The sequence below is a fragment of the Nyctereutes procyonoides genome, unplaced genomic scaffold (genome assembly GCF_905146905.1).
Source record: "Nyctereutes procyonoides isolate TBG_1078 unplaced genomic scaffold, NYPRO_anot_genome, whole genome shotgun sequence".
Lineage (NCBI taxonomy): Eukaryota > Metazoa > Chordata > Mammalia > Carnivora > Canidae > Nyctereutes > Nyctereutes procyonoides.
Window position 1 is genome coordinate 56,914,825 of NW_026575131.1, and position 25,285 is coordinate 56,940,109.

At 64.4% G+C, this 25,285-nt stretch overlaps 4 protein-coding genes across 5 annotated transcripts; 2 read left to right on the forward strand and 2 right to left on the reverse strand.

Annotated features, from left to right (window-relative positions):
* The first annotated feature begins 4,154 nt into the window (after nt 1-4,154).
* On the forward strand, nt 4,155-7,727 carry JSRP1 (junctional sarcoplasmic reticulum protein 1). Its single transcript, XM_055344370.1, has 8 exons — nt 4,155-4,213; nt 4,439-4,575; nt 5,358-5,510; nt 5,844-5,881; nt 6,013-6,142; nt 6,505-6,675; nt 7,036-7,124; nt 7,224-7,727. Exons 1-8 carry the CDS (start codon nt 4,155-4,157, stop codon nt 7,644-7,646), a joined length of 1,200 nt encoding a protein of 399 aa, XP_055200345.1. The 3' UTR covers nt 7,647-7,727.
* Nucleotides 7,728-7,907: 180 nt separating this feature from the next.
* Nucleotides 7,908-10,718, reverse strand: AMH (anti-Mullerian hormone). The gene is made up of 5 exons (XM_055342916.1): nt 10,280-10,718; nt 9,565-9,707; nt 9,130-9,238; nt 8,885-9,044; nt 7,908-8,796 (listed from the first exon to the last, which is right to left on the reverse strand). Exons 1-5 carry the CDS (start codon nt 10,716-10,718, stop codon nt 7,908-7,910), a joined length of 1,740 nt encoding a protein of 579 aa, XP_055198891.1.
* A 628-nt stretch (nt 10,719-11,346) lies between these two features.
* Nucleotides 11,347-22,201, reverse strand: SF3A2 (splicing factor 3a subunit 2). Its single transcript, XM_055343126.1, has 9 exons — nt 22,135-22,201; nt 17,199-17,363; nt 15,839-15,910; nt 14,753-14,799; nt 14,215-14,324; nt 13,196-13,245; nt 12,776-12,916; nt 12,406-12,474; nt 11,347-12,295 (listed from the first exon to the last, which is right to left on the reverse strand). Exons 2-9 carry the CDS (start codon nt 17,322-17,324, stop codon nt 11,474-11,476), a joined length of 1,437 nt encoding a protein of 478 aa, XP_055199101.1. The 5' UTR covers nt 17,325-17,363; nt 22,135-22,201; the 3' UTR covers nt 11,347-11,473.
* On the forward strand, nt 22,150-24,847 carry PLEKHJ1 (pleckstrin homology domain containing J1). Of its 2 annotated transcripts, XM_055343128.1 has the most exons (6): nt 22,595-22,827; nt 22,924-22,991; nt 23,301-23,367; nt 23,935-24,025; nt 24,097-24,160; nt 24,246-24,847. In XM_055343128.1, the coding sequence occupies exons 1-6, from the start codon at nt 22,734-22,736 to the stop codon at nt 24,309-24,311; spliced, it is 450 nt and encodes a 149-aa protein (XP_055199103.1). In that variant the 5' UTR covers nt 22,595-22,733; the 3' UTR covers nt 24,312-24,847. The 2 variants fall into 2 exon arrangements, with proteins under 2 accessions (XP_055199102.1, XP_055199103.1); XM_055343127.1 differs by lacking the exon at nt 23,301-23,367 and having other exon boundaries at nt 22,150-22,827.
* Nucleotides 24,848-25,285: the final 438 nt, after the last annotated feature.

Here is a 25,285-nt window from a genome sequence, read left to right on the forward strand (position 1 = left end):
GCTTGATTCCAGGGCCCCGAGATCATGACTTGAGCCGAAATCAAGAGTTGGACACTTTACCAACTGAATTACCCAAGACCCCCTGCAATACTTTCGTTTAAAGGGTACAATTCAATCATTTTTAGTATATTCATGGATACGGGCAAACAACACCACAGTCAATTTTTGGACGTTCACGTGTAGGGTTGGCAGTGGTGGGCACGGAGTCCTTCTATGTTTAGCTTTTCAGGAACCACCAAACTGTAACATACACTTAAGGGAAAAGAAAGTGCGGCTTACGAAGCGCGATGTTCAGGTGTTCGCGGACGACGGCGGTAATTTTTAACATTTATTTATATGAAAGAGAGAACGAGCAAGCAGGGGGAGGAGCGGTGGGGGGAGGAGGACAATCTCAAGCAGATTCCACACCGAGCACAGAGGCCGACACAGGGCTCCAGGTCATGACCCTGAGATCACGACCGTGAGATCATGACCTGAGATCATGACCCTGAGATCATGACCCTGAGATCACGACCTGAGATCAAAACCTGAGCCAACACCAACAGCCGGGCGGTTTACTGATAGCCACCCGGTGGCACATGATGGTAGTTTTATTTTATTCTTTTTTAGGATTTTATTTATTTGACAAAGAGAGAGCACCAGCAAAGGGGGGGGGGCAGAGGGAGAAGCAGACTCTCCGCTGAGCAGGGAGCCCCTTGTGGGACTTGATTCCAGGACCCTGGGATCACGACCTGAGCCTAAGGCAGAGGCGTCACCCAGCGGAGCCCCTAGGTGCCCCACGATGCCAGTTTTTAAAAAGTGAGTATGTAGGGGTGGCTGGCTGGCTCAACGGGTAGAGCGTGCGGCCCTTGATCTCGGGGTCGTGAGCTCGAGCCCTGTGTGGGGTGTGGCGTCTATTTAAAACACAGAAATAATATTCTGTAAATAATAATAATAATTATTATTATTTTGTAAATATTTAAAAAATTTTTTTTAATGATAGTCACACAGAGAGAGAGAGAAAGAGAGGCAGAGACACAGCAGAGGGAGAAGCAGGCTCCATGCACCGGGAGCCCGATGTGGGATTCGATCCCGGGTCTCCAGGATCACGCCCTGGGCCAAAGGCAGGCGCCAAACCGCTGCGCCACCCAGGGATCTCCTATTTTGTAAATAATATTAAAACAAAAGCTACACACGTGCCGGGAACGAACACTCCGGTGTGAGGGTGTCTGGGTTTGGACCAGTGCGTGCTGCATGTGCTAGAAACGGTCTCTCTGAGCTCGTCTGCATCGTTGAAATGTTCGAGTTTCTTTCTTTTTTCCTTTTTTTTTTAAGATTGTATTTATTCATAGAGACACAGAGAGAGAGAGAGAGAGAGAGGCAGAGACACAGGCAGAGGGAGAAGCAGGCTCCACGCAGGGAGCCCGACGCGGGACTCGATCCCGGGACTCCAGGATCACACCCTGGGGCTGCAGGTGGCGCCAAACCGCTGCACCACCGGGGCTGCCCAATGTTCGGGTTTCTCTGTGTCACAAGGGACAGTGTGAGCCCTGCATTGGGGTGCGGGAGGCTGCCGGCCTCAGCTACGTGGTGGGCAGCTTGGCCAGGTTTCGTGGTGGCTCCTGGGGACCTCTCAGCGGCCCAGAGTTTGTGGGGCCCAGACCCACTGCCCCTTGGAGACCCCGGAGTGGCCCAGGCTGTCCAGCTGCAAACGCCTGGGTGCAGACCGAGGATGTGCGTTTGCATCTAGAGAGGGGAGCCCAGAGCCGCCCAGAGCAGGGGACCCCGTGTCCCTGCACAATCACTTGGGGAGCACAAGGGGTCCAGGTATAGGAGTGTCTCGAAGCCGCTGTGACCATGAACCACAACAGGGCGGCCGAAAGCAGCTTCTGGGGGGGGGGAAGCCAGTGGGGTGCAGCTTCCTCGGGGCGTCCTCCCTGTCCCTGCAGCCTTTGGGGGCCATGTCCCTCCCCGCCTGCTCCATGTCATCTTCTCTTTCGGGGACGTCATCCTGGGGATTGGGGCCACTTCGCCCCGCGCGGCCTCCACTAAAGGCAGCGCCCCGTGTCAGTCTGCTCAGCCGCAGGACGGCGTCACGGGCCCACGGGCTGGGCCCACGGGCTGGGGGCACGCGCTGGGCTTCGGAGGCCGGAAATCTGAGATCCAGGCCCGGGCCCGTCTGGCGTCCGGCGGGGCCTCCTTGCTGGCTGGTGGGCGGCCGTCGCCTCCCCGTGTCCGCGTGTGCTGGGGGGTGGGGGGCTCTCTCTGGGGCCCCTCCCACGAGGCGCTGATCCCTTCCACGGGGGCTCCACACCCCGGGCCCGCTCACCCCAAAGGCCCCACGTCCACATACCATCGCACCGGAGGCTGAGTTTCAACATAGAAGCTTTGGGGGGCACAACTTTCAGTCTACAGTCGACGCCCCAAGGTCACAGTCTAAGCTTCTGGGTGGCAGGACGGGAACAGATCTCTTTGGGGGTATGATTAACCCACGATGCACAAGAGGGGTGTCGGGAAGGCCGAGCTCCGGCACAGGGCCTTGTGCGAGCCCCGGGGGGACCAGGGAAGTGCGGGGAGCAGGTCCTGGGGGCGACGGCGTTCCTGCCCCAGCGGAGGCCCGTTCCCCACGCAGGTGCCTCAGGCTTCTCCCCGCCACGAAGGACGGACGCCAGGACGCCCAGATTGGCCGGGCTGCCATCCGGGGTCTGTGAGTCAGCAGCCGCTCTCCAGCTCTGACAGGGCCCCCCCGCCCCCCGCGTGTACCGGGGTCTAACCTGCCGCCGGCTCTGCTGCGGGCAGTTCGGATTCCAGACGGGAGGCCCATCGCCCTCTGGGGGGGGGGCGGCGTGGGGGCCTGAGCAGCATCCGCCACACTCTCGATGCCAGGGGCACCCACGGGTGATGACCCCCGCCCCGAGGGGTGCAGAGTCGCCCCCAGCGGAGAACCACAGACCTACAGCCACAGATGTCCTATCCCGTCACAAATTTAGAACATCCGGCTCAAATGGAGGATTTAAATGCTTCTTGATGCTTTCGGGATAAGTTTGTGACAGTTGATGTTAGGGTTTGGTTTGTTCGCACAGCTCCTGCAGGAGGGGGTTACGTTTGGGGGAGGGGGTCCCTCTGGGGGGCCCTGGGGGCTCAGTCGGTCGAGTGTTTGTGATTTCAGCTCAGGTCTTGCGGTCGAGCCGGTTGGGTTTTGGTCATTCCCGGGTGAAGTGGTATTTCAAGATTCTACATAAGCTCACAGGGCGTATTAATTCAACTATACTACATGGAATTCATTGTTTTGGGTTTTTTTTTTTAAGGCTTATTTATTTATTTAGAGAGAGCACGCATGTGAGCAGGGGAGGGGCTGAGGGAGAGAGAATCCTCCAGCAGACCACGCCGAGCGCAGAAACGACGTGGGACTCGATCTCAAGACCCTGAGATCATGACCTGAGCAGAAATCGGGAGTCTGACGCTCAAATACTCAGGCGCCCCTGGAACTCACTGTTATGCAACCTCGATTTGTCTTCACGCATTTTTTTTTTAAGATTTTATTTATTTGTTCATCAGACCCACACACACAGAGGCAGAGACCCAGGCAGAGGGAGAAGCAGGTCCCTGTGGGGAGCCCGAGGAGGGACTTGATCCCGGGACCCCGGGGTCACGCCCTGGGCCAGAGGCAGACGCTCCACTGTTGAGCCCCCAGGGGGTCCCTATCTTCACACATTTTAATGTTAACTACTGTACTTCCATTTACGGGAGACCCGTGTGGTCCCTAAGTCTATCTCGCAGAGCAGGTGTTAAGAAAGAAGAATTGAAAGCAGGGATTCAAACAGGTATTTCCCGCCCTGTTCACGGCAGCTGAAAGGGGGAAGCAAATCCAGTCCATCCACAGGGGACCGGGGACACACGGTGAGGCCCGTCCACACCCGGGATACGACCCAGCCTCGGGGGAGAAGGGGCCCCACACCTGCCCCACGTGGATGGACCCCGAGGACACCGGGCTCGGGAGGGGACCAGACACAGGAGGCCCCGCGGGGTGGGAGTCCACGTGTGTGACACGTGCAGGACGGGCTCGTCCACGGACAGGGAGGGGGCTGGGGGGGCCGGGGGAGGGGGGAGATTGGCTAACAGGGAGGAGGGTGCTTTTGGGGTGAAGAATCTTCTGGAGCTATGACGGTAGTGGCATGCCGGTGCCCGCGGTCATCGAGCAGTTACGGAATACGGATTCTAGGCCCGACAGCTGGTGCCTCGCCCCGACGGCCCTCGTGCCCCAGGTGCCCCCCTCCAGAACAGGGACAAGCTGCTGAGCCGGGCACGCACTCGGGGCTTCAAGGGCCTGCCGACCACACAGGAGACACAGCAAGGTGACCCGGCGACCTCCTTTCCTGGGGCTCAGGGGCGCCAGCAGGGCCCTGCGCTGTCGGGTGGGCGGGTGTCACCCTCCGGCCCCGAGGGTGCCCCCCCGCAGCGGCCTCCCGCCCGCCCTCCTCCCCTTTGCTCTCCGCCCGTGGAGCCGATTGGGCCCCGCCGCTGCCCCCGGCCACCTGTCGCTGCCCGTCCCGGCCGCTCCCCGAGCTCTGACTGCCAGGTCCCGGCGGCCGTGCGGTAGGTGGGCCGGGGAGGCCTGGCAGCGCGGGGGTCCGTGGGGTGCGTGAGGGTCCCTTCTCCTGTGTGTGCCCCCTGCAGGCCTGGGGGGCACATACCCGCTGCCCCAGGGCCCGGCTGCAGCCCCAGGGGGGGGTCAGTGCTCTGAGCAGAGCCGTGGGGACACAGCAGCGCCGCAGCCAGGCACCCCGGAGGCCCAGAAGCGCGGCTCCGGGAAGCGGCAGAGCCACTGTGGCCCCCAGGCTGCGTGGACCCGTGGCTGGTGGCTCCGTGTGGCGGGTGGTGGTGGGTGGCCGGGCCGCACAGCCCCGAAGCTCCGGGGGCCGCCCCCGCCCACCATCGAGGCCAGAGGGGAGCAGGGCGTGGCTGCGGGGGCTCCTCGATGCGGGGCTGGGGGGTGGCGGGAAGGGCGCGAGGCTGCGAGACTCCCGGGGGCAAGGAGGGGGCTGGGGGGGGCGCTGGTCCAGCCGCTGGCCGCAGGCGCCAGATAAAAATAGTGGCTGGTCTCAGAGAACATGAGCTGGCCCTGGGGCCGCGGGCTCACAGCTCCGCTCAGCTGCGGGTGACCTTGGGTGGGTCCCAGCCCTCTCTGGGCCCCAGCAGCCCCTGCGAGCTCAGGGAGGGGCGCTCTGTGGGGGGTGGGGGGCGCTGGGCCACACCCACAGGCGCCTGAATTCGCCAGGTGAGGGAGGCTCCATGTGTGCGGGGTGCCCCCAGGTCAGCCGGGCCGCAGGGACCCAGCGAGTGCAGGATGCCGCTGACCCACGATGCCCCTTCCCCAGCCCCCCCCAGCTCGGATCCGGGCCCCGCCGTCTCCATGACCACCAGGGCGCTGCAGGAGCTGGATGGAGGCCTGGGCAGCCGCCAGGCAGGCGAGGACCTGTCCACACCGGCGGCCCCCTGCCCTGCCCAGCCCCAGGACGACAGGGCTCGAGGTACCCCCGGGGGGCGGGCAGGAGGGTGCCCCAGGCCTGTCCTGCTGCTCACGTCACAGGCCAGGACTCAGACACCCACTTTGCACTGACTCAGACTTGCCCCCCACTGCCGAGCCCTGTGTCCACGGGGGTGCCTTGGGGCATCTACATGGAGCCCCACACACATGGGTCCTGGGCCACACGGGTCAGGATTCCAATCCCAACTTGCAGACAATGCGCTAGGTGCCTTTGGGCAGGGCTGCATCACCTGGCCCAGCAGGGCCGGGGGGGGGGGTGCTGCTCGCGGCTGGGGGTGGTCTCAAGACCTTGCCTCTCCCCCTTTCCCTACAACAGCGATGCCCAGGCTGGCGGACTCCAGCAGCTGGCCCCACGTGAGTAGCCGGGGTCCTGGGGTTTGGCCAAGGGGTGGTTTTCCTACACCCCCACGGTTAGGGTTGGGGCTCTGTTGGTGGGGAGAGGGGAAGGAACCCCCCACCCCGGGGTCACTGATGACTCCTCCTAGGATTCTCAAGAGCCGGCAGCGGAGGGCAGCCCCGAAGGTGGTGCAGATGCGCGGCCCAAGAAAACAGAAAAGGAGCCTGTGGCCAAAGTGGCCCCAGGACCCGGGAAAGAGAGGCTGAAGGCAGGAGCAAGTAGGTTTGCAGAAGGCAGGAGTGGGGTGGGAGAGGGGCCGTGCCTGGTGAGGGGGGCAGGCCCTAGGCTGGGTCTGGGCGTCTAGGGGGAGGGGAACAGGGTGCGGTGGGGCTGCGGGCTATGTGCTGTCCCTGCGTCACCAGCTGTAACTACCAGGGCTGACCCCTCAGCTGACTCGTGCTAACGCGGCCTGCGTGCTGCGAGGCTTCAGTGAATTACCTTCTAGACTATTCTCTCCGTCCCAGTAAAGCTTTGAGGCATGCAGGGCCCCTCATGCAGGGTGCCCCGGGTGGGGCGCAGCAGACTTTGGGGTGCAGGGCTGCCCCCGGGCTGTGCCCAGCTTAGTGCTTGCTCCCTGCAGCCCCCCGGAGCCCCGCGCGCAGGAAGGCGCAGGCCTCGCCGCCCCCCCAGCGGCCACCGCCACCCCCGGCCCCCAGTGACGACCTGCCCTGGGGAGACCTGTCGCTCAACAAGTGCCTGGTGCTGGCCTCCTTGGTGGCACTGCTGGGCTCTGCCTTCCAGCTGTGCCGGGGTGAGTATGCGCCCCGGGCCCGACCGCTCCCCTCCCCTCCTCCCTAGCAGGGACTCGGTGAGGGGGCCTTGCTCCCCCTGCCCCACTGGGCTCACCCTTTCTGGCTGACCTGGGGTGCCCCTTCCCGAGGAGGCCCCCTCTCCTGCACTGGATCTTGGTGCACCTCTCTCCTCCGGGAACAGGTGCTCACCCCTCAGGGCCCTTGCTCCCCACGACTGGCCCTGGGAGTCCCCCATTGGCAGTGCGGCCCCGGGAGCTCCTGCAGCCCTTTTGCACGTGGAAGGAGGGAGACGTGGAGGGCAGGGGGCGCCTTGGCGGAGGCGGGGACCTTCCCCAGGAAGGACTTCCCTCCCCTCCTAGATGCTGTGGCCGGGGACGCAGACGCGCCCGCACCTGTCCCTGAGCCTTGGGTACCGCCCAGCTCGGCCCCGGAGCGCGCATCGCCCCCGGTAAGCGCTTCCTGCAAGTGACCCCGGGCGGCGGGGCGGCGGGAACCGGGCGGGGCGCGGGGAGGGGGGAGCTGACCGCACCACCGCACCCCGCTGCAGCCCAAGCCCAAGCCCAAGCCCGAGGCCTGGGCGCCCCCGGCGGGACCGGCCGCGCCCCCGGCGGAGGCAGAGGACAAGGCCGAGGCTGCGGGGAGCCCGGAGGCTGCAGAGAAGGCTGCTGGGGACGAGCGCGCGCCCACGGAGCCGGCGCGGAGGGAGAGGCCGCGGCGGGGGGAGAGGCCGCGGAGGGAGAGGCCGCGGCGGGGGGAGAGGCCGCGGAGGGAGAGGCCCCGGGCCGCCGGGGAGCCGCGAGGAGGCCTACCCCGGCGCTGGGAGGCCCGCGAACAGGGCCGGCGGCCGTGGGCGCGGGACCCCCGCGGCCCAGGACCCACGAAGAGGCCGGCCTGGGACTCCCCGCGGCGCGCGGACGAGGACGGGCCTCCGGGCCGCAGGAAGCACCGGGCGCGCAAGGGCCGGGACTGAGCCAGGCCTGGGACCGCCCCCCCCTCCCCCGGACGCCGGGCGGTGGCCCTGCGGCTCAGCCTAATAAAGCGAGTGTGCAGCCCCGGCGCCTGCTCCCTGGAGCCCCGACGGCGCGGACGCAGGTGCGGGCGGGAGCGCAGGGTGACCCGGCCTGGCCGCGCCGGCGCACGTACACGACGGCTGCTGCTTGCTGCTCTTTATTGGGGCGGGGCCCGGGGCCCGGGGCCCGGGGCCGACTGGGGTGCGCGGGGCCGCGCGGGGTCAGCGGCAGCCGCACTCGGTGGCCACCATGTTGGGCACGTGGTGCGCGCTGATGCGCTCCTCCGACAGGCTGATGAGCATCTTGCCGCCGTAGGCCGTGGGCACGCAGCAGGGCGGGCGAGCCAGCGCGGCGCCGCGGGCCTGCATCTTGAGCAGCAGCACCACGTGGTTGCCGTAGCGCGGGTTGCGGTCGGACTGCGGCCACCCGCACGCGCCCTGGCAGTTGTTGGCCTGGTAGGTCTCGGGGATGAGCACGGAGCGCTCGGCGCGCAGGTCCACGCTCAGCTCGCGCAGCGCGCACGGCCCCTCGGCCGCCGCCGCCCCCGCGCTGCGCTGTGCCCGGGGGGGCCCGCCCCGCTCGCGCCCGCGCCACTCGGCGCGCAGGCCCTGCAGCGCCTTGAGCAGCAGCAGCGCGCGCAGCGGGCCCCCCGAGCCCCCCGGGCCCCCCGAGCCCCCCGAGCCCCCCGGGCCCCCGGGGCAGAGGGCGAGCAGGCGCTCCAGCAGCGGCGCGGCGGCGGGGGGCAGCCCCGGGAGCCCACGGAGCTCGGCGGCCGCGGCCCGCAGCTCGGCGGCCACGCGCAGGGCGAGGCCCGCGGCCCAGGGCGCGGACGCGGGGGGCGGCGGCGGCGCGGGGGGCCCGGCCGGGGCCGTGGCGGGTGGCAGCAGCAGCAGCAGCAGCGGCTCCTCGCCGCCCAGCAGGCGCTCCTGTGTCGCGGGGTCCGACAGGTTGAGCAGGCCCTGCGGGAAGCCCGCGAGCGCGCCCGGGTCCAGGGCCAGGCGCGGCGGCGAGGCGAGGGTCGGCGGCCCGCGCAGGGCGCGCACCAGGCGCGTGAGCGTCTCCAGGAAGGGGTCTGCGCTGGGAGGGGGCTCCGCGGGCTCCCGGGAGGGCCTGGGAGGCGGAGGTGGGAGTATGGGCGGGTGCGCGGGTCCCCCCCCTCACCCCCCCACCCCCACCCCCACCCGGGGCCTGCGCACACCTGGGCGGTGGGAAGGGCACTCGGTCCAGCAGGCCGCGCGCCGGCACCGCCGTGGGTCCCGGCAGCCGCAGCACGAGCAGCGCGGGCGTCATCCGCGTGAAGCAGCGGGCGTCGGGCCCGAACAGCAGCTCCTGCAGCTGGGGGGTGCTCAGCGGGGCACCTGCGCGCCCCGGGGCACAGCTTAGTGCTCAGGGGCAGAGCCCACCCGGGCCCGCCCGGACCGGCTCCCGTCTTTGAGCGCCTACCGTCTCCTCGGGCGTGCACGGTCAGGGTGACCCTAGGGCTGTGCCAGGCCCCCACCGGGTGGTCCAGGGCCAGCACCAGGTAGCGCGTGTTCCGGGACCGGCAAAGGTTCTGTGGAGATGGGGGCGCAGCACAGCTGGGGCGCGGATGCCCATCCTGCTCTGCCCACTGCCCTTGACCATCCTTCAGGGTTCCAACCGGGACACCCCTATTCCCCGGGCGCCTGGCGGGCTCAGCCGGGTGTCTGCTTTCAACTTGGGTCATGATCTCAGGGTCCCGGGATCAAGCCCCGAGTCGGGCTCCCCACTCAGTGGGGAGGCTGCCGCCCCTCTCCCTCTGCCCCCCTCCCACTTGCACACGTTCACTCTCAAACCCAAACACTGCATCCTGGGCCCATCCTCGGCTGGGCAAGGTCTGCCCCATCCAAGCCCTGGTACCTGGGTGCCTGGCAGTCCAGCCCCTGTGACAGCGACGTCAGGGCCTGGCCCAGGGTAGAGCACCAGCAGCGCCAGCTCTAGAGGACTGGCTCCTCCGGGTGGGGGCTCCTGGAACTTCAGCGACAGCGCTGGCTCCCATGTCACTGTGGCCACGACAAACAGGGAGGGGACACCTGAGCCACTGAAGCCCAAACCCCTCCCCGAAGCCTGCCTTGCATTCCTGCAGGGAGAGCCCCCACCCCAACTGGGAGCCTCGGGGACCCAGTGGGAGAGGTTTGGCACCCCGATACAGGTAGTCCGCAGGGTGGGGGGTAAGGCTGCCACCTGTCACACTCACACTGGACTCCCTGGGGATCTCCCTGGGGGAAGCCACTCCCTACAGGGGGACTGTCTGTGGCCAGGGGCTCCTGAGGCCAGGCCACCTGTCGCGGAGTTGCCTGGATGCGGGAGAGGCACTCCCTCTGGCTCCCTCGTGGCGTAGCCGGGGGAGAAACGTGTTCCCCGAGAAGTGTGCGAGTGGGTGGCTTTGGGGACTTGGGAGGCCCTAGCCAGGAACGTAAGGGCGCTTGGCTCCTGGGCCATCGGTGTCTGTCCCCGGGAGGCTGGGGACGGCTCTAGAGCAGGGGTGCGCTGAGCACCCCATCTGGAGCGTGGCAGCGACCCCCTCCTCGGGAGACCGGCGCCAGCGCCCGCCAGCTCCAGGCCGCGCACCTACCTTCCTCCAGGTGCAGCACCACCAGCTGCCGCCCCCTGGGCTCCCCCAGCCAGGCTTGCAGCTGCCGCAGGGAGAGCTGGGTGGTCCGGCCGTCGCTGGCGGCGCAGGCCCCAAAGGTGGCCAGGTCATGGAGACCCCAGCGGGCTCGCTGCACGGCCTCGAGGAAGGTGTGCTCGTAGCCTCGGAGGGCCCCCGCCACCCGAAGCGGGGGGCTACTCCCGTTGCCTCCCTTGTCCAGGGTCACCAGGCACAGGGGGTCTTGTGGGGCGCCGGGCGGCCAGTCCCAGTCTGGCTGGAAGAGGAGACCCCCAGTGCCTGTGGCCGGCTCTCTGGGCGAGGCCGGGGTGCCCGAGACCTCACCTCTGGGGGCCTCGGCTCCCAGCAGGGGCCCCATCCCCGACAGCGCCAGGGCCAGCGACCAGAGCGCCAGAGCCCCCATTCCGGCTGCCGCGAGGGGCTGGGCTGCTCCGGCTTATATGGGCGAGTCTGGGAGGTTTGTGCCCCGGGGGGGCCTGCCTCCTCCTGGGATGTGACCTTGGGGGCCAGTGCCTGGCGCCCCACCACGGGCCACGGTAGGCCGGGAAGCCCGCTCTCAAAGCCTCTTCTGTTCCAGTCTGGCTGCCTATCTTACCCGCGATACCAGGGACAGTCTGTGACCAGCTTGTCACACTGTCCTTGAGCTTTTCCCCTCCGGAGGCGGGAGCGGGAACAAGAGCGACGCCGCAGACTATCAACAGCTCGGGCATCAGAGGTGGGGGGGCCTGGCCCTGGGCAGAGAACAGGTGCCCCAGAGACTCTGTACTGGCTCTGATGGGGACCCCATGGGTGGGTGGGCCTGGGCCGCGGGTGGTCCCCCCGGCTCAGCTGGGGCTCCCCGAGCACACACTCACTGTCCCCGAGTGAGAGCCACTGCTGGCTGGGCCTGTCCTCAGCCACCAGCGTCCCGTAGGGCACAGGGACACAGACACCGCATCGCGTACGGTGGGGGAGCATTGTGGTGTTCGCCGGCTGCGAGCGCCCCCCCTCCCCCGTTGCCCCCCACCCACCGACACAGCAGTTCACTCGGGTCACGAGGGGAAGTGTTTAATGAGCGCTGGGGACACGGTACAGCCCAGTACGAGAGCACCAGGCTTAGCTCGGAAGGAAAACACCAGAACACACGACACCAATCTTGCCTGGAGAAGGAGCTGCTTTTCAGTTGGCTGGGGGAGGGGGTGGAATGTTCCCAGGGCCTTCGGAGGGCAGTGGGGGCCTCAGCATTGGGGGCATAGGAGTTGGGGGGTGCACCCCAGGATTTGAGGGGTGAACCCCAGGAGGCTGGGGGTGGACCCCAGGAGCTGGAGGGTGGACCCCAGGAGCTGAAGGGTGGACCCCAGGAGGTGGGGGGTGGACCCCAGGAGGCTGGGGGTGGATCCCTGGGGCTGGTGGGTGGACCCCAGGAGCTGGAGGGTGGACTCCAGGGGCCTGGGGGTGGACTGCAGGAGCTGGTGGGTGCACCCCCGGGGCTTGGGGATGAACAGCAGGAGCCGGTGGGTGCACCCCTGGGGCCTGGGGATGAACCCCAGCAGATGGAGGAGGATGGACTCCCGGAGCTGTTGGGTGCACCCCTGGGGCCGGAGGGTGGACGCCAGGAGCAGGTGGGTGGACCCCAGATGTTGGTGGGTGGACCACCGGTGCTGGGGGGTGAACCCCAGGAGCTGGGGGGTGGACTCCTGGTGCTGGAGGGTGGACCCCGGATGTTGGGGGGTGGACCCCTGGTGCTGCGGGGTGGACCCCAGGAGCTGGTGGGGGCAGCTGGGGAGGGCCCGGAGGCCCTGAGGGAGCAGGCCCACTGGGTGGCATGGGTGGCAGAGGCAGGCCTCCTGGCGGTGGTGGGGGCAAAGACTCTGGCAGTGGTGGCCGAGGGGGCAAACCATTCATCAGGGGCGGTGGGGGTCTCTTCACCCCAGGAGGCCCAGCAGGGAGGCTCGGCGGGGCTGGTGGCTTCTCCATCTTGAAGTGGAACTGAAGGAAGAACTGGACAGAAACACAAAGGGCTGAGTGGGGCCCTGGAGCCCAGGGTGAAGAACAGGCCAGCAGGGCAGCCACCGAAAGCCCCAGAACTGCCCGGACCCAGACTGACTTACCTGCTTGGTTTCCCGATTCCAGTGAGTCCAGAACTTGCCTTCGGCCTTATCGATCTCCCTGCTTGGCACCTATGCAGGGAGTGGAGGCAGAGGGGCCTCAGGATTCGGCTCTGGGTACCTGACCTGGCCCATGTCGCCAGCCGGCCACCCTGGGGGAGGTCGTGGTCTGTCTGGGCCCAGGGCGAAGTCATGGGGTCCCTGACCAGCCTAGGAACGAGGGCTTCTTACGGCTAGGGGCACCTGGGGTCTCAGGACGTCCCTCCCCAGCCTGCCAGAGCCAAGGACCCAGATGGGGCACCCGTGAGTGGCTGGAGGGACACTCCAGCCTCGTGGCCTGCCCACGAGGATCGGGGGACCCCGCCTGCACTACCTTGAAGGCGATGGTCTCGTAGGGCTCAGCAGCCATCAGCAGGTACTGCCAGCGCCGGTCCGGAGGCTCGATCCTCTGCTCGTAGGCGGACATGAAGCGGTGGCGGGGCATGATGCCCTCGGCAATCTCAGGGTAGTCGATCTGCAGGGACACAGCAGGTGGCAACGCCGCCTTTCTTTCTTTTAAATTTTTATTTATTTATGATAGTCACAGAGAGAGAGAGAGAGAGGCAGAGACACAGGCAGAGGGAGAAGCAGGCTCCAAGCACCGGGAGCCCGACGTGGGATTCGATCCCGGGTCTCCAGGATCGCGCCCTGGGCCAAAGGCAGGCGCCAAACCACTGCGCCACCCAGGGATCCCCAACGCCGCCTTTCAAGGGACCCTCCCTCACTCAGGATGGGGCTCCAGGTTTAACCTTACCTGGAAAAGGAGGCTCTGCTGGCCCATCTCCGTGTCCCTCTGCTTGGTCACTGCAACACACAAGGGTCTCAAGTCCCGACTAGCGTGTCCCCCCGAAGATAAAGGACCGTGGGTGTGGCCTACTGCTGCCCACAAACGGCAGGGCAGGACACTGGAGGATACCGGCTGGCTGATAGACCAGAGCTACCTGCAGTCCACGCCCAGGGCCAGGAGGGTCCCCGCGTGAGATCACACAGGGAGGGGAGTGGGCAGGAGAGTGGGCTCTGCGGCCCTCACCTGCAGGGCCGGGATGGCACGATGTGGGTGCAGTAAGGCTGGCGATGCCCGTACCCGGCTTCTGGGAGGCGGCCCTCTTCATCAGAGGCCAGTGGCCGTGCCCACACTTCCAGGCTGCTCTCCGTCCAGCTCCCAGGCACGCCACACCCTCCTTCAGCCCTCAAGCGTCCCCCTACTTTACTCAGGACAGACACCAGTGCCCTATTATGGCCAAAAGGCCTCTGGTGGCCTCCCCACAAGGATCCTGGCATCCAAGCCCTAGCTTATGAAGCGCAGCTGCACGGCTCCGTCCTGCCTGGAACGCCTGTCACCCTCGCGGCGTCCCTACCCTTGGTTGGGATACCTGCCTGGTGTTTTTTCCTTTCTTTTTAGCTCCCAGGAACACATTCCCATACATGCTGTTTCTTACACGGACCCCTGCCCCCCCGAGGTCAAAGGAAAGGGAATCGCTGACCCTTCCCCCCATGGCCACACACCCTCACTAGGACTGTAAAGAATCCCCAGCTCCCGAGACACTGGAATACGGCGCAGGGGAGCCACGGCACCGTGATCGGTTGTTTGGGAACGTTCACAGGAGAGGCGGGGCCGGGGCACTAGCGGGGTGAGGGAGGGCCCCTGCTGCGACAGCCAACGGACAGCAGTCCCGGTGGCTCACGGACAGGGTTGGGGGTCTGCGCCAAAGGCTCGTTCGCGCGCAGCACCAGCAGCAGGCCAGGCCAGACCACACTCCCAGACAGAGTTACCTTTGTAGCCCGGGCGGCCGATCTTCACAAACTTCTTCACCTCCACCTTGACCTTTTCTGGTGCCGGCTGGGCGGGGGCCTCCTTGGCCTCCTTGGCAGCTCGCCGGGCCCTGCAGGCAGGACGGACACAAGCGCTGTGGCCCCTCCACACAGGCTGCCAAGGCCACAGGCCCAGGTGCTGGGAGCTAACCAGCCTCCACATTGACCTTGGGCTTTGTCTGGGAGGCGAGTGGTGTGGGGGGTGCTGGCTGGGGGTCCCAGGGTTTGCCTGAAGTGGGGATGGGACAAGGTCGGGGCACCTGTCCCTTCTCATCACGTTTCCCAAGGTCCTTTACTAGGGAGTCTCCGTGAGCCCTCATCTCTTTCCCGCTGTGTCATGGAAGCCTCACGCCCCAGCAAGACCGGTTAGCTTAACCACTCAGCCCCGAGGCACGGCTGGGCTGGGCTTCTTCTCGTGTGGCTCGCAAGGACAGACCCAAGTGCACCTTGTGTACCTCGGAGACCAGACACGGCCCTGGAAGGAGGCGGGGGTACTCACAAGTTGGTCTGATGCTTCTTCCCTTGGGTATGCGCAAGGTAACTGCCCTGGAGCGGGAAAAGCACACACATAGCCCAAGTGAATGGGTGGGCAGAGAGGAGCCGGCCTGTGTCCACGGGGCCTGGCGCGAAGCGGACACCGGGTCACCGCGGAATCAACTCTAGCGGGTCCGCTTGAAGCGCAATGAGACACACGCACAGTGGGACAGAGTAGGTCTGCGAAGGTCCGCAATCACGGGGTGTGGGACATGGCAGGTCTCGCCGCCTGTCGTGGGGGGGCGCCTACTGGACCTGGCTGGACGGTGCAGACTACTTGGCAACCGCTGGCAAACCCAGCGGTGCACACACCCTGTGACCCTGCGCGTCCATGCTGACCGCAGCCTAGGGGACCTCTAAGAGAGCAAGGTGAACCCCATGTGTTTTGGGACCACCAGGGGGACGCTGGGCCACGTTTGGGGATGTCTGTGGTCATCAAGATGAGGGACGCTGCTCAGCACCCCCCAGAGAATGACCCGGCTCTGACGTCAGCAGTGCTGAGGGGAACAGACCCTGACACGCAAGACTGGCCGAGTCAGCACCACTTGTACACACACTGAAAAACCACCAGAACATTCCACGGTGTGCAGAAGACCAAACGGAATCTATTTGTCACTGAGTGGGTCAGGGCAGCCTGAGCGCTCGTTAGACCGTTGTGGGACGATGTACGGCCATTCAAAGAAATGAGCTAGAGCCACACTAATGAGATCTCAAAAACTGAATCCAGAATGTCTGGGACTGGCCTGCCCCACACCTGCAAGTCTAGTTTGTGCGGGAACGGCAGTGACGGCGTTCAGGGGAAGCACGCCGGAGGGGCCCCTGGCGCACCACAGCGGCGGCGGGCTCTGGGGGCACAGGCTGAGATGGGGGGGGGCACTCAGTTGAGCGAGCAGATCCGAGCCTGTTGCCCTCATTGTTGCCCTGAACAACGTCCCAGAATTAGCAGGGAGAGCACGACCAGGACACGGACGGGCACAGAGTCCCGCCTGAGTGGCACAGGTGGCACCTGGACCTGGCGGCGGGAGAGCCAAGCCCGGGACTAGGGACGCACCTCGTTGTTGTGCAGGGTCAGGCACAGCTTGCACTCGTACGAACCCAGGTGGTTCTTCATGAAGTAAGGGTCCTGGGGAGGGAAGCACACTCCGTTAGCACCCATCGCGCCCCGTGGTCCCCGCCTGCTCCGGGAGGGGTGAAAGCCTTGTCTTTGTCCAAGAGGCACAGACCACCAGTTGCTGGCAGAGAGGGGCGGCTGCCCCGCTTTGGGGCAGGTGTTCCGAGGACAAAAAACTAGGAGCAGCCTGTGGCCTGGGCCCCCGCAGGGCCTTCTGAGGCAGCACTGTGGGACCACCTGGGCCCCTGCAGATACAGGCCACCTGGCAGGGCTGGGGGCCACCAATGCTGGCCCCCGGCCCCACCTCATGGCAGTACTGGGTCCAGAGGGAAGCAGAGTCACGAGGGCACTGTGGGGCGTCCACCTCCCGGGTCAGGACAGGGATGGGTGGCTAACCCCACTGGGATTCCAAGCACCACCGCACAGGCCAGACAAGGGAAGAACAAAAGCAAATGGGTTAAAACAAAGGCCCATAGAGACCCTTGTCTCGGCGTGCAGGGCCTCCCCGGCCAGACGGCTGACTTTCCACAAGCGCTCTGACCCGAGGCACAGAGCACACCAGTTGGGGCTCAAACTCTACCTCCTCTGCCCGGGGGCCCTGTCATCTTTGGCAGTGGTGGTCCTCCCTTCTTTCCTCATGAGGATGGTAACACAACTGACCTCAGAGGTGATGCTGGGAGCTTTGGGGGTGCCTGGCACATGGTGAGGGCTCAACACATCTCACAGAGGTTCAAAGTCTAAGGGGAACCATACTCTGACCCTTAGGGTCACACCCAGTGTGACACTGCCCCTAAGGGACACTGGGTGGTGTCTGGGCCTATCTGTGGTTGTCACAACTGGGGTGCTCCTGGGCACTGAGTGGGTGGGAGCCAGGGACGCTGCCCAGCTGCCAGAAGTGCCCAAAACAATCTGGCAAACAACCTGCCCTAAATGTCCGCAGCGCTGGTGGGGAGACTCTGGTCCACCAAGAGCTCTGTACACCTAAATAAAACATCGCCCTCTGACGTTTACAGCTAGATCATCAAGTCACGCGATGCTATCGTGACCCTCACCACTGACAGTTCTCCACATCTCTGGTAAATCAAACAAAACCAGAAACTTCAAGCAATAAAAAGACCCTTTGAACAGCAGGTGGTCTCTGGGGTGGACAGGAGGAGCTGCTCTAGGTCAAGGGCTCTCAATTACGGACCAGGACCCCAAGGCCGAGAGCAGGGCCAAGGGCACCAGGTGCAGGGAGAGGGAGTAACGTGGGTGGGGAGGCCGCCTGCCCACCCACCCGCCCGCCCCCGGTTTCACCAACCTTGTTGATGTCGATGGTCTCCAGGGCCAGCTGCCGGAGGCGCTCCCTGCGGTCCCGATTGCTCTCCGAGGAGGAGGCCACGCCTCCGCTCCCGGTCTTACCCCCAGGGCGATGCTGGAAGTCCATGGTGAGGGCCTTGGGGCTTTACCAGACTGGCAGAGAGACCTGCAGGGCCAAAGGGGAGGCTGTGAGTGAGAGCGCAGGACTCGGCAGCTGCTGCTGGGGCAAGTGAAGACCCCCCTTCCCAGCCTCCTCTTCCCTGTAGTCTGAGGGCCCCGGTGAGCCGAGCACACACTAACTGGAGTAAGAGCGAACAAGGACAGGTGGGGTGTCTATGAATGACGGCGCGCCGGGGGACTGAAGAGGAAGCCACTGCAGTCCGAGGAGTATAAAAGCTGGAGACCCAAAATGGCAACAGGGAAGAGGTGGCCAAGCTCTGTAACAGGTCTCACCGCCTTCAGGAAGCCTTCGTGGACTGCCCAAGTGTACGGTGTGCTCACCTCTGAATTATTTCCACTTGTCTATGTTCACTTTCCCCAAACTAAATTCTACTTCTGTGGCTCGGCTGTAAATCTGCTGAAGGCAAGGAAGATGCTACCTACCTACTTCTTCTGCCCAATGCACAAGAAATCCAAGACCTACTTGTGCCCAAGCAGGACTCTCCCGAGTCCTAAATAGCCTGGTTCCACTCCCTGCCACCACGCTCCCCATGTTCTTTCAGGCTCGGCTCAGATCCAACCTCCAGGCACCTCCCTCTGCCCTCCAAACACGCTCTCTCTTGCCTTGGGTGAGATCAGCCCCAGGCCCCTGGCGTAAACCCACGGTGTCTTGTCCCTGCAGAGCTGAGTTCATAGGAATGGGGCTCAGGAGTGAATATGACCCCACAAAGATGTCTCCATTCTAATCTCTGAAACCTGAGGATATGGAACCATAAATAGCAAAAAGGACCTTGCAGGGGCGGGCAAGTCCAGGTCCCTGAGGTGGGGGTGACCCAGGGATCCTCCTGGGAGGGAGGGAGAGGATGGAAGCCCTACAGACGGGCAGACCCCACGCTGCTGGTGGTGAGGACAGAGGAAAGGCCGTGGGCCAGGGAGGTGGCACCTCTGGAAGTGGGAAAAGGCAGGAGCAGGTCTCCCTGCCTTTACACTTTCAGAAAAACGACTTCAGGATTTATTTACCCATTTTAAATGAAGAGAAGAGAATAGAGGAGCAAAGGGGCGGTAGGGGGGGAAAGAATCTCAAGCAGACTCCGCACTCAGCGCAGGGCCTGAGGCAGGGCTCAATCACGCAACTCTGAGGTCACAACCTGAGCCGAAGTCAAGAACTCAACCCTAAATGACTGAGCCACCCAGGCAACCCCCCCCCTTTTACACTTCAGACCTCCAGAACTGCTCAGCAATATACCTGTCATTTAAACCACTAACTCAGGGCAGCCCGGGATGGAGTCCCACGTCAGGCTCCCTGCATGGAGCCTGCTTCTCCCTCTGCCTGTGTCTCTGCCTCTTTCTCTCTGTGTCTTTCGTGAATAAATAAATAAATAAAAACCTTAAAAAAAAAAAAAAAAACCACTAACTCTGGGGATTTGCTACAGCGGACATAGGAAAGTAGCACATCGGGTACGGCCTCCAGCGTGACTCAGGTCGGCCCCTAACGCTATCGGATCCAGACCTCTCCCTCACCTGGTTCTTCCCTTAATGAGCATATGAAGACCTCACACCTGGGAACCAGCAACACGACCATCCTGACGGCTGGCAAATCAGGGGATTATACACATCACAGGGTCAGACTTTTCATTATACGAGTCCACCCAGAGCTGCCCACTTTTAAGTTTTGTCAGGCAAAGCATGAAAAATAAGCACCATCAACTATGGCAATCGCCCTGTGAAACAAATGTTTCACTGTGAAAAAAAGGAGACTATGACACCAGGAGAGCCCTCTGTGCCACGCTGAGACCAGGGAACACTGTACCCCAACAGCCGTGGAGGCCTGTGGCCACGGTCTGCCCAGAGCTCCGTGGTCCCTGCAGACAGACCTCGCGGGAGGCCAGCACTGCCCCACCTGCTGGCGAAGCACTTGACTTCCCCTGAGGGAGACTCAAGGTTTCTGGGTGAAGCGATGAGAGGGATGTGCGTGCTGAGGGACCGGCCCTCTCGGCTCCACTGGCAGTGGGGATCGGGGGCCTGGGAGGTCTCTTTCCCACAGGTCCACAGGGACTTCCAGGGCTCCGTGGAGAACACCCAACTTCTCAAGGCTGTTACAGGAGGGTGTTCACCTGAACAATGAAAACTGGGTGCTTTTAGGGGTGGGAGTGTGCTCTGATCAAGTCAGCAGCCGGCCAACAGGTGGATGAAGCTGCGCCTGGCGTCACTAGTCAGAGAGAGCTGCAAACCAACAGCACAGTGGGACAGAACCTCACTCCGATCAGGGCTGCTGTTCCCACAAAGAAAACAAGGGCAGTGTGTGCTCCCCAGTTTGGCTGGGACCCAGGGGCCAAGACAGAGACATGCCCTCACTTCCTGTCACCTGTTCTAGCAGTGACATCTCCAGAACACCCCACTGACCCAGCGGTGGGGAGCCAGTAAGAGCCATAAGACTGACTTGGAGGGATCCCTGGGTGGTGCAGCGGTTTGGCACCTGCCTTTGGCCCAGGGCGCGATCCTGGAGACCCGGGATCGAATCCCACGTCAGGCTCCCGGTGCATGGAGCCTGCTTCTCCCTCTGCCTGTGTCTCTGCCTGTGTCTCTGCCTCTCTCTCTCTCTCTCTGTATGACTATCGTAAATAAATTAAAAAAAAAAAAAAAAGACTGACTTGGAAAGCAATGTGTTAACAAAGCCAGGAGATCCCCCCCCTCCCCAATCTGGTGAGGATTCCAGTCCCTTGTTAAGCCATCAGATAAGCCCCTCAAATGCTAGTGGCTGGCTGGGGCAAAGGCATCACGGGTGTTGCAAAAAGGGTCTACGTTTAGAATGATGGGCTCAGGAAGACGGAATGCAAACACTGAGCTGGTCACCAAGTTAAAGGGAAGCAGTAGCCACTGGAGACCCAAGGTGCCAGTTGCTCATAGCCCACTGCAGAGTGTTCCTGGCCCCCGCCCCCAGGGGAGGTCAACCCCTACAGGAGCCCAGGGGCCCTCACCCGACTGCCTGGGTAGGTTTTACAGTCTCAGAAGAACTGAACAAAGGGCCGCTCCACTTAGAGGGGCAGGCACAGAGGCAGACAGTTGGAGAGCCAGGGAGTGGAGTGAGGGCCAGGCTGAAAAGAAGGAATTCCATGAACACCTGCTCTGCCCCTGCAGCTTGCCCAGAAGGTCCACCTGGAGGTCCCCAATCCAGGGGCACAGTGAGAGCGCACTAGAGACGGTATTCTCAGACACTGACAGTGGGAGTCCCTTGCACCCACAAAGAAACCTAGGCCTGTCTGGTTTCCTAGGCCTGCTGGGCAGTGAGACTCGCTAGGTTAGAGGCTGGGAACTCAAACACAGACACATCCGCCAGCCTCCACCCCCACCCCCAGGCAATGTTAGCATCCTCCTTAATTACAGGGTGAGAGGGGGGATCCCTGGGTGGCGCAGCGGTTTGGCGCCTGCCTTTGGCCCAGGGCACGATCCTGGAGTCCCGGGATCGAGTCCCGCGTCGGGCTCCCGGTGCATGGAGCCTGCTTCTCCCTCCGCCTGTGTCTCTACCTCTCTCTCTCTCTCTCTCTCTCTCTATCATAAATAAATAAAAATAAATTTAAAAAAACAACAACAAAAACAGGGTGAGAGTTACTACACCTCAAATGCAGAGCACGGCACCAAAGGTTAGCAAGGGCAGTTAAAACCCAAACCCAAAACCTTTGGAAACAGCTGAACTTAAGAGCTTGCAGATACAAGTCAAACCAACCTTTTTCAACCTTTTACAAAGAAACGCAAAAGAGGGGAAAAAGTAAGAGAACAAGACTTAGATGAAATTTCGGAGCAAGAACAGCAAAAAGCATGGAAGGCATCCTCAAAGAAATCTGAAGGCATTCCCAAAGAAAGGGAAACAGCCCGGGCCCGGGGCCTGAGAGAATCTCATTGTTCGGACGGAAAAAAGGAAAAAGCCCGTGGACAGAGACAATCGGGGGGCGCGGGGGGCTCAGGTCGTGACCCCAGGGTCCCGGGCTCCCTGCTCAGCAGTCAGCCTGCTTCTCCCTCTCCTCCCCCTGCTTGTACTCTACCTCCCCCTCTCTAATAAACAAATAAAAATCTTTATTTTTTTTTTAAAATTTATGATAGACACAGAGAGAGAGAGGCAGAGAGGCAGAGACACAGGCAGAGGGAGCAGCAGGCTCCATGCACCGGGAGCCCGACGCGGGACTCGATCCCGGGACTCCAGGATCGCGCGCTGGGCCAAAGGCAGGCGCCAAACCGCTGCGCCACCCAGGGATCCCCAAAATCTTTATTTTTTATTTTTAAGGATTGTGTTTACTCATGAGAGACACACAGAGAGAGGCAGAGACACAGGCAGAGGGAGCAGCAGGCCCCCTGCGCGGAGCCCGATGGGGGGATTCGATCCCGGGACCCGGGGGTCACGCCCTGGGCCGCCTGGGGGCCCCCAAGAGGGATTTTCAGTCTAGAGTTTGTTACCCTAAATTCTCAGCACGAACGTTCGCGGACAACCAAAGTCAACGTCAGCCCCGGGACGCCAGGGCGCGGGCCGGTCGCGGGCGCCCCCTCGGCCTCACGCCCCCCCCCGCCCCCCCCGCCCCGCCGCCAGGGACCCCACGGCGCCGCCGGGCCCCGACCCGACCCGCACACTTCCGAGGAGGCGGGACTCGTCTGGCCCGACCCCGCGCGCGGCCAGGGAGCTGGGGCCCGGCGGCGCCGCGAACCCGAGAGCCCCCCGCCCCCCGCCGCTCCCGTCCGGGGAAGCCAGGGCCCCGGGACCGCCGCGCTCGGCCCGCCCGGATCCTCACCCCGCGCGACTCCTCACTCCGCGCCCGCCGCTGCCACGAAGTCGTTATGCGCAGGCGCGTCGCGGGCTACAGAAGCGCTTCCGGGGGCAAACGGCGGGGTCGGAGGAGAGGGGCGAGGGCTTCCAGTGTGCGCATGCGTGCTTCGCCAGGCGAGGCGGACCTGAAGCTCGAGAGGGCGAGGAAAGGGGGCGGGGCTGGGAATAAGGGCCGGAACTCGGAAGTGCGCGTGCGCACCAGGCTCTCCACGCCTAGCGGGCGCGGGCCCGGTTTCCGCGGGAGGGCGGGCGTGGGCTCGTCGGTAGAGGGCGCCACGGTCGTGAGGCTGCCTTACTGGGTTCCCACCTCGGATCCAGCTCGCTGCGTGGTTTTTTATAACGGCCGTCCGTGTCGGCCGGTATCGCGTGCACCCCCACGCGGGCCTGGCTTAGCGCCGCGCGCCGGCCGACAGCACAATGCGTGTCTCGGGGCCGCGCAAGCGCAGTGGCCGCGACGGCGCTTCCGGGACGGCCCTGTAGGACTTTTTTGGCGCGAGAGGGGAAGAGGGGACGGCGGCCGGGTGGGCGCGGCCCGCGCTCCGCGTTTTGGGTCCTGGCAGCGCCATGCGCTACAACGAGAAGGAGCTGCAGGCGCTGTCCCGGCAGCCGGCCGAACTGGCGGCCGAGCTGGGCATGCGAGGCCCCAAGAAAGGCAGCGGTGAGCGGGCCGGAGCGCCGGGCGGGCGGGCGGGCGGGCTGGCCGGGCGGGGGTGGGCGGCCGCCGAGCCCGCGTGAGCCCGCCCTGTGCCCGCAGTGCTGAAGCGGCGGCTGGTGAAGCTGGTGGTCAACTTCCTCTTCTACTTCCGGACGGACGAGGCCGAGGTAGGCCGACGGGCGGGGGTCGGGGCCGGGAAGGGAGCGGGGGCCCGCGGGGGAGGGGGGGGAGGGGAGGGCGGGGCCGGGGGGCGGGGCCGGGACAGGTGCCGGGGCGGGGGGAGGGGCCGGGAGCGGGGCCCGGACAGGTGTCGGGGCGGGGGGAGGGGCCGGGAGCGGGGCCCGGACAGGTGTCGGGGCGGGGGCGCCGGGCGGGCTTTGGGGCCCGGCGGGGGCGGGGGGGCGGGGGCCCGGGTCCCCACGAGGCCGGTCCCCACGAGGCCGGTCCCCACTCGCCCCCTCGCGCCCCGCCCGCAGCCCGTCGGAGCCCTGCTGCTGGAGCGCTGCAGAATCAGCCAGGAAGAGCCCAGCGGCTTCTCCATCTGTGAGTGCCGCGCCCGCCCTGCCCCTCCGGCCCGGCCGCCGCCGGTCTGTCTGCGCGGAGACAAAGTCCACCCTTCCCTGGGGTGCAGGGGTGCAGCTCCTCTAGGACCTTGTCTGCTGTTGGGCAGTACTGCACTGGGCTGCCGGGCCCTGCTGTGGGCGCCCTGGGGCTGGAGAAGTGACGTCAGCAGGCCTGCGGGGGATCCCTGTCGGGGAGGTTGTCCCAGGCGAGCCTGGCTTCCGGGGGTGGCCAGCAGCTGGCGGCGCCCTCGCCTCTGCGGAAGACTCCTGGGGTGTTCGTGTTCCCCCTTCATGTTCTCGAGGACGTCCTGTGCCGCCTGTTCTCCCCTGACTTATTAAGTAGCCACACTCTGAACGGTTCTGTATCTGGGCCACAGGCTCTAGGGTTAGGACTGGAACGTACCGTGTGGGGGGCACCATCCAGTCCACTCACAGCCGCTGGGAGTCGTCTTGGCCTGGAGGAGGCTCCAGGAGGCGGAGGCCCGTGGGGGGCTTCGGAGGGGTCCACGGGCAGTGAGACGGGACAGACAGACCGCTCCCTCTGCAGGCTTCATGGAGGACCCGGAGAGGAAGTACCACTTTGAGTGCTGCAGCGAGGAGCAGTGTCAGGAGTGGATGGGGGCTCTGCGTCGAGCCAGGTGAGGTGTGGGCCTGCCCAGGGGCTGGGGAGGGGCGGGCCTGAGTGAGCACATTCCACTTTCTCCCCCAGCTACGAGTTCATGCGGAGAAGCCTCATATTCTACAGGAATGAGATCCAGAAGATGACTGGCAAGGTGCGCAGAGGGCAGGGGGCCGGGGGCGGGGGGCCGGGCGGCGGCCTCTGGGGCCCCGGCTCATGCTGCCGGTTCATCCACACAGGACCCCCTGGAGCAGTTCGGCATATCTGAGGAGGCCAGGTTCCAGCTGGGTGGCTTGAAGGCCTGAGTTGGGTGGGGCTCGCCACCTTTTCTACCGGGACTGGAACAAGCACTCACTCCCTGTTCTCTCCAGGCCCTGGGTGTCCTGGTCAGGCCTGGATTTGCTGCAGCAGGTGCTTGGCTTCAAAAGCCCACGATGGTGGCGGGGGGCGGGGGCAGGTTGGACAGACAACCCAGTAAGCCCCCCCTATGCTCGTGCCTCGGGGACCCCCCTAGACTGGTCTGGTACCTGTTGGTGCCACATGCTGCTACCGGGGGACAAGTGTCCACTCCTAGAAGCTGCGCCCAGCCCCTTGGGCATGTCCATCTGGGGCCTGGCGGCACCTGAGGCTGGCACAGGTCTCCTGCTCTGTGCAGGCTGAATGTACAAGGCCAGACGATGCTGTGAAGGGCGTGGGGGCCACGCCTCCTGGAGCCACTGTGAATTTTCCTCCTGCTGATGGGGCAGCCCCTGGCCAGCCGCCTCTAGGCGGACCTGGAAGCATTTGCTCTCAGGCCAGCGAGCTTGTTCTGTTCAAATAAAGGTACCTCTTTTTCATGTGGGACGGTGCTGCAGTGAATGCAGGGAGGGGCTGCTGGACCCGGGTGGTTGGAGCTGGCTCCCGAGGGCAGTGAGGCCTCAGCGGGACGGCAGCCTGCCCCAGGTTGGAGGTTTCCATGCCCAGGAGGAAGGGCTGGGCTGCCCCAGTGGAGGGCAAGACCTCGAACCAGGCCAGGGAGAGGCAGGGAGGCAGGGACGTAGAGAACAGAAGGGTGATAGGATTAAACCCAAAGATGACCTGTGATCCCAGGTCTTAGACCTCCCCTCGAGTATAAGCAGGACATCAAGAAGGGTTTTGCCGACGTTAAAGTTCTAAGTCGGTTGTTAATTTAAAAAAAAAAGTGTCCTGGGTAGGCCTGACCTAATCAGGTGTAAGCACTGGGGGCCTGGGTCTCCCTGAGGTGGGTGCTTGCTGCCAGCCCCGAGGAGCTTACCACTTC

What these genes read in the sequence shown, in the direction of transcription:
- SF3A2 (XM_055343126.1), bottom strand. Translation starts at nt 17,324, where the DNA reads ATGGACTTCCAGCATCGCCCTGGGGGTAAGACCGGGAGCGGAGGCGTG. An exon ending in AGACCATCGACATCAACAAG is followed by an intron (nt 15,911 to 17,198) that starts GTTGGTGAAACC and finishes TTCCCTCCCCAG; the next exon opens with GACCCTTACTTCATGAAGAA. An exon ending in ACGAGACCATCGCCTTCAAG is followed by an intron (nt 12,475 to 12,775) that starts GTAGTGCAGGCG and finishes CTCCCTGCATAG; the next exon opens with GTGCCAAGCAGGGAGATCGA.
- JSRP1 (XM_055344370.1), top strand. Translation starts at nt 4,155, where the DNA reads ATGCCGGTGCCCGCGGTCATCGAGCAGTTACGGAATACGGATTCTAGG. An exon ending in CCAGGACGACAGGGCTCGAG is followed by an intron (nt 5,511 to 5,843) that starts GTACCCCCGGGG and finishes TCCCTACAACAG; the next exon opens with CGATGCCCAGGCTGGCGGAC. An exon ending in TGCCTTCCAGCTGTGCCGGG is followed by an intron (nt 6,676 to 7,035) that starts GTGAGTATGCGC and finishes CTCCCCTCCTAG; the next exon opens with ATGCTGTGGCCGGGGACGCA.
- PLEKHJ1 (XM_055343127.1), top strand. Translation starts at nt 22,181, where the DNA reads ATGCGCAGGCGCGTCGCGGGCTACAGAAGCGCTTCCGGGGGCAAACGG. An exon ending in TCCGGACGGACGAGGCCGAG is followed by an intron (nt 22,992 to 23,934) that starts GTAGGCCGACGG and finishes CTCCCTCTGCAG; the next exon opens with GCTTCATGGAGGACCCGGAG. An exon ending in GGGGCTCTGCGTCGAGCCAG is followed by an intron (nt 24,026 to 24,096) that starts GTGAGGTGTGGG and finishes TTTCTCCCCCAG; the next exon opens with CTACGAGTTCATGCGGAGAA.
- AMH (XM_055342916.1), bottom strand. Translation starts at nt 10,718, where the DNA reads ATGGGGGCTCTGGCGCTCTGGTCGCTGGCCCTGGCGCTGTCGGGGATG. An exon ending in CTGGACTGCCAGGCACCCAG is followed by an intron (nt 9,239 to 9,564) that starts GTACCAGGGCTT and finishes CCATCTCCACAG; the next exon opens with AACCTTTGCCGGTCCCGGAA. An exon ending in GTGCCCTTCCCACCGCCCAG is followed by an intron (nt 8,797 to 8,884) that starts GTGTGCGCAGGC and finishes TCCGCCTCCCAG; the next exon opens with GCCCTCCCGGGAGCCCGCGG.